The 4,552-nt window shown below is 39.0% G+C and overlaps 1 protein-coding gene across 1 annotated transcript in view; it reads left to right on the forward strand.

Moving 5' to 3' along the window:
* Positions 1–4,552, forward strand: part of snx29 (sorting nexin 29) — a 122,745-nt gene that overhangs the window by 5,694 nt on the left and 112,499 nt on the right. Inside the window, exons 5-7 of the mRNA XM_016542480.1 lie at positions 1,890–2,070; positions 2,215–2,285; positions 2,386–2,640. Of these exons, the coding sequence (XP_016397966.1) occupies positions 1,890–2,070; positions 2,215–2,285; positions 2,386–2,640 (507 nt within the window). The remainder of the gene's footprint in view (positions 1–1,889; positions 2,071–2,214; positions 2,286–2,385; positions 2,641–4,552) is intronic.

Consider the following 4,552-nt stretch of genomic DNA (forward strand, 5'->3'; position numbering starts at 1 on the left):
GGATAATAAAATGTCAGAATGCATTTTTATGAACAAACACTCTAGTGCAACATAATTCCCTTTTGCGCCATTCCATTTTATTTTGAGTGCAGAAAACGTGTTTATGTTTCTCCCATTTACCAGTTGTTTTATTTAATAAGTGAGTTGGTAGATCGGGTTATTAAATATTAATATTTATCCAGGTTCCCGTGAAGGTGCTGCAGGGGTCTGTAAGGAAGATATTTAATGCATATAAAACTTTGAAAGAAAATGATGACATTTCCATCGGTTTGAATAATTGGAATTTTGAAATAAAATAATGTTAGTTAAGGACTGAACATTCCTTTTTCTAATCGATTATTTTCTCCTCAGTGCCAAATTCGCTTTGGTGGCAGAAAGGAGATTGCCTCAGATTCTGATAGCAGGTGCCATAAAAATATTGCCTATTTATTTTATAAAGCTGAAAATGGTTTGATAAGACTATGCCAAATTTGTGCGCTTTAATTAATTGGTAATTCTTTCCTATTTTGCTGTCACAGAGTCATATGCCTATGTGCCCAGTTTGAAGCAGTACTTCAACACGGCTTGAGGAAAAGTCGCGGTTTAGCCCTCACAGCAGCTGCCATTAAACATGCTGCTGGATTTACTAGTAAAACTGAAGCAGGTACTGTAACTGATTCCATCAAATAATGGACATCCAGACCTTACTTTCTATCATTTTTTTTCCTTCATTTTTTTATCCAGCCGTGTTAATCGATTTTCTGAAAGCACATGCTGAAAAGTGTTTTTCAAAGTGTTTACTCACTGAACTCTTTGCCCTACTTAATGAGTTTGTCTTAGTTGGTACCCCTGAGAGACATTGCCGGAGAGATTTCCCTAGTAACAAAGAACACATGTGGTGTTCTGGGTTGTCCATAGAGGAAACAGATGCTCATAAGTGCTCATACAGGAAAACCAGGTGCTGATACTGTTTATGAAACCAGATGGTTATGCAACAAGCCTTGTAAAAATGGCAAAAAAGAGAAACAAGGTTTTTCTGAGGTTAGTCTTTGCACCTGTTGTGGTTTTGAGCTGTTTAAAATTAACAGCAGAACTAAAAGTGATACTATGAATCAGTGCTGAGTACTTTTAGCTTTTTAAAATAAAAAATAAATTATTACTTTTATTATGGATGCATTGAATTGATCAAAAGTGACAATAAATCCATTTATAATGTTGCAAAAGATTTCTGTTTTAAATAAATGCTGTTTATTTTCTGTTTTCAACATTGATAGTAATAAAAAATGTTTCTTGCTCATTGGAAAGATTTCTTAAGGATCACGTGCCTGGAGTAATCGCTGCTGAAAATTCAGCTTTGCCATCACAGGAGTAAATAATATTTTAAAATGTATGAAATAGAAAACAGTTATTTTAAATTGTAATAATATTCACAGTATTACTTACTTTTTTTTTTTTTTTTTTTTTTAACTGTATTTTTGATCAAATAAAAGCCTTGGTGAGCATGAGAATATTTTTGTGAAAGTGGTCACATCTGAACCCACAACCTTTTGGTTTCCAGCCCAGATCTTTAACTATGAGGCTGCACCACCCTGTATCCTGTAATATCTTAATGTCACAGAGCCCAGGCAAGTATCACCTTCTGAGCCTTAAGTGAGCCATTTGAAAAAGTGTTACATACAGACAGCTGACCAAGTAAAATGCTCCGTTGTTTTGATCCAAACTTGGGCAGAAACCAGCAACAGATAAAAAATCCAAAATATCCAAAGGGATGTAAATACAGAACTAAATAATTACGTTTCAAATAATCTTATATAACCTCTGTAATATTCTCTGCCTGTCTGTATTTTCTATTATGAGGAACTGAGAACATTAACGTAGCGGTTCATACAGGCATCTATTGTGTGTTGCAGAGCTGACGTTCTGGTTTTATGTGAAGGAGCACCTCAACCGTCATGAGTTGCAGCGCTTCTACTCTCTGCGGAATATCACATCTGAGCAGGGCCGGGGCCGGGCATGGCTTCGTTGTGCCCTGAATGAACACTCGCTAGAGCGCTATCTTCACATGCTTTTGGCAGACCATGCCCGCCTTAGGTACAGACACCCATGATTCACTGTTGTGGATGTCTTCTTTTACCTTCCTTTTTGTTTTTCTCTACATATCAGTAATACTCTTTTAACTTATTCAAAGTTCTTTAATGGTTCTTTGGTAAATTCTTTAATCTGCCCCATATTTAGTGCCTTCTATGAAGACTGGGCTTTTGTCCTGGATGAGGAGAGAGCCAGTATGCTGCCCACCATGGCTGCAGGTAATATTTAAATGAGTTATTTGCCAGATGCTGTCTAGGAGTCATATGTAGTTGGGCGTCCTTTCCTGTACAAGTCTAAATTCAGTTTATGTGACAACAGGGCTCAATTCCATACTGTTTGCCATCAACATCGACAACACGGACCTAAATGGCCAGGCCCGCGGGGGGTCGTCTGTGTCCCACCTGCTTAAGGAGTCCACACAGGGCATGAGCAGTTTGTGGAAAGAGTCTACTCAAGGTGTCAGCACTCTTCTGCGGGAAATCGGTACTGCCACTGCGGTGGTTCCTGGTTTTATCCCTCGCTCGGATGCTTCATCAGACCCACTGCCCGTCCTGCCCCGCAGCACTTCTGCAGGTGCTTGAGTTACATACCATAATAGAATTCCACATGCACTGTCAGAAATATGTGCAGACATTGTACTTTTAGTGGTACAACAACTTGTCACTTTGGCAGTAACCCCTGAAGGGACAACTTTGTACCTTATCTACGCCTGAAAGGTGCATATTTGTACTGTAGAGTAGTAATATGTACCCTTAAGGCCCTGATATACTTACAGCAACATTCTTTTTCGTTCTCTGCTGAGGGGTAAAAAGAAGTTATAGCTGAAATACCTGAGCAGCGGTATACTGTTTCTGAACATCCCAGCATCACCCACACTGCTGAGAGCGGTGTTAAGATGAATATGTAAATATGTGCTGCACGCTTTCCTCTCAATAACAAAATAAACACAAATGACAACAGTGAGAAAAGAGCAGTTAAGAAAGCATCTGATCATAACGATGTGGATATGTTTGCATCATGAGCTCTGCAATTTGGCACTCATGTCATGTTTATTTATTTAGCACTTTATACAATATAGCGGCGCGATTTGGACGTTGAGGGCGTCGAGGAGAGTTGAAATCAGGCCAACTTTATGGTAATGAGCTATGACGCGGTTCAGCGGCAACCAATCAGAAAGTAGAAGTCCACCGCTTGAGAGGATTCCAGAGAATGCAGTCCTGTAAACTTTGGTTCCGACCACATTAGTTCCCAAGCAAAATGGAGGAGAGGTTGATTATTGCTGTGGCGGGTTTCCCAATAATCTATGACGTGTCCCTGTTTGCGTACAGGGACAAAAAAAAAAAAAATGATGCGTGGACCAAGGTGTCTGAGATTGTTGGTGTTCCTGGTGAGTTGCTGATGTGCATTAACGTTATAGGAATAATAATCTAATGATATAATAAATAATAGTATAATAGTCCCAGTTCACTTTTAAACCTTTAAATCAATTTTCCTGATTATACTTACATTAAGTAATGTTTATACCTGATTATACTTACTTAAGTAACATTTTCAATGCAGGACTTTTACTTGTATCAGAGTATTTTTACAGTGTGGTATTAGTGCTTTATACATTATGAGGTAAAGGATCTTAATACTTCGTCCACAACAATATTTAATGAGGCTAACTTAACGTTACCCTTCTTGTGGTCAGTCTGCACAAGATCAACAAGCGTGTTTGCTTTGCGACCCCTTTAAATACAAGATAAGCATTCGATCTACGTCAGAGCGTCAGAGCGTCCACGAATCTTTCTACAGCGTTGTTCGCCAACCCGTCGATCGCGATCGACTGGTAGATCTTATCACTGTCATCAGAGTATTTTTACAGTGTGGTATTAGTGCTTTATACATTATGAGGTAAAGGATCTTAATACTTCGTCCACAACAATATTTAATGAGGCTAACTTAACGTTACCCTTCTTGTGGTCAGTCTGCACAAGATCAACAAGCGTGTTTGCTTTGCGACCCCTTTAAATACAAGATAAGCATTCGATCTACGTCAGAGCGTCAGAGCGTCCACGAATCTTTCTACAGCGTTGTTGGCAGGGCGGCCAGAGCGATTTTTAATGCTCTCAATGGCGGCGGTGTGAACGCACAGTTAGAGAGTATCACATTGCATACGCACGCTTTCCCCTAAGCATAAACAACGCTGATTACGCAGATTATGTTCATGCACACGCTTTCTCCCCGAACGTAAACAACGCTGATTACGTCGATTACGCTCTTGGGTACTCTCCAAAATGGCAGAAGACGTAACTAACTGGATAAGAATTGTTAAATACATTTGATTACGTCTTTAATTGATTTTTCCGTACATTTCTGCCATATGTACATTGACTGACAGTCACCACTGATAAGCTATCACTAAATATTGTAGAAACTTAATTTGCTGTAAAGTTGCTTTGCAATGATTTGTATCGTGAAAAGCACTGTACAAATAAACTTG

The sequence above is a fragment of the Sinocyclocheilus rhinocerous genome, unplaced genomic scaffold (genome assembly GCF_001515625.1).
Source record: "Sinocyclocheilus rhinocerous isolate Xijiao unplaced genomic scaffold, SAMN03320098_v1.1 scaffold1390, whole genome shotgun sequence".
NCBI lineage: Eukaryota > Metazoa > Chordata > Actinopteri > Cypriniformes > Cyprinidae > Sinocyclocheilus > Sinocyclocheilus rhinocerous.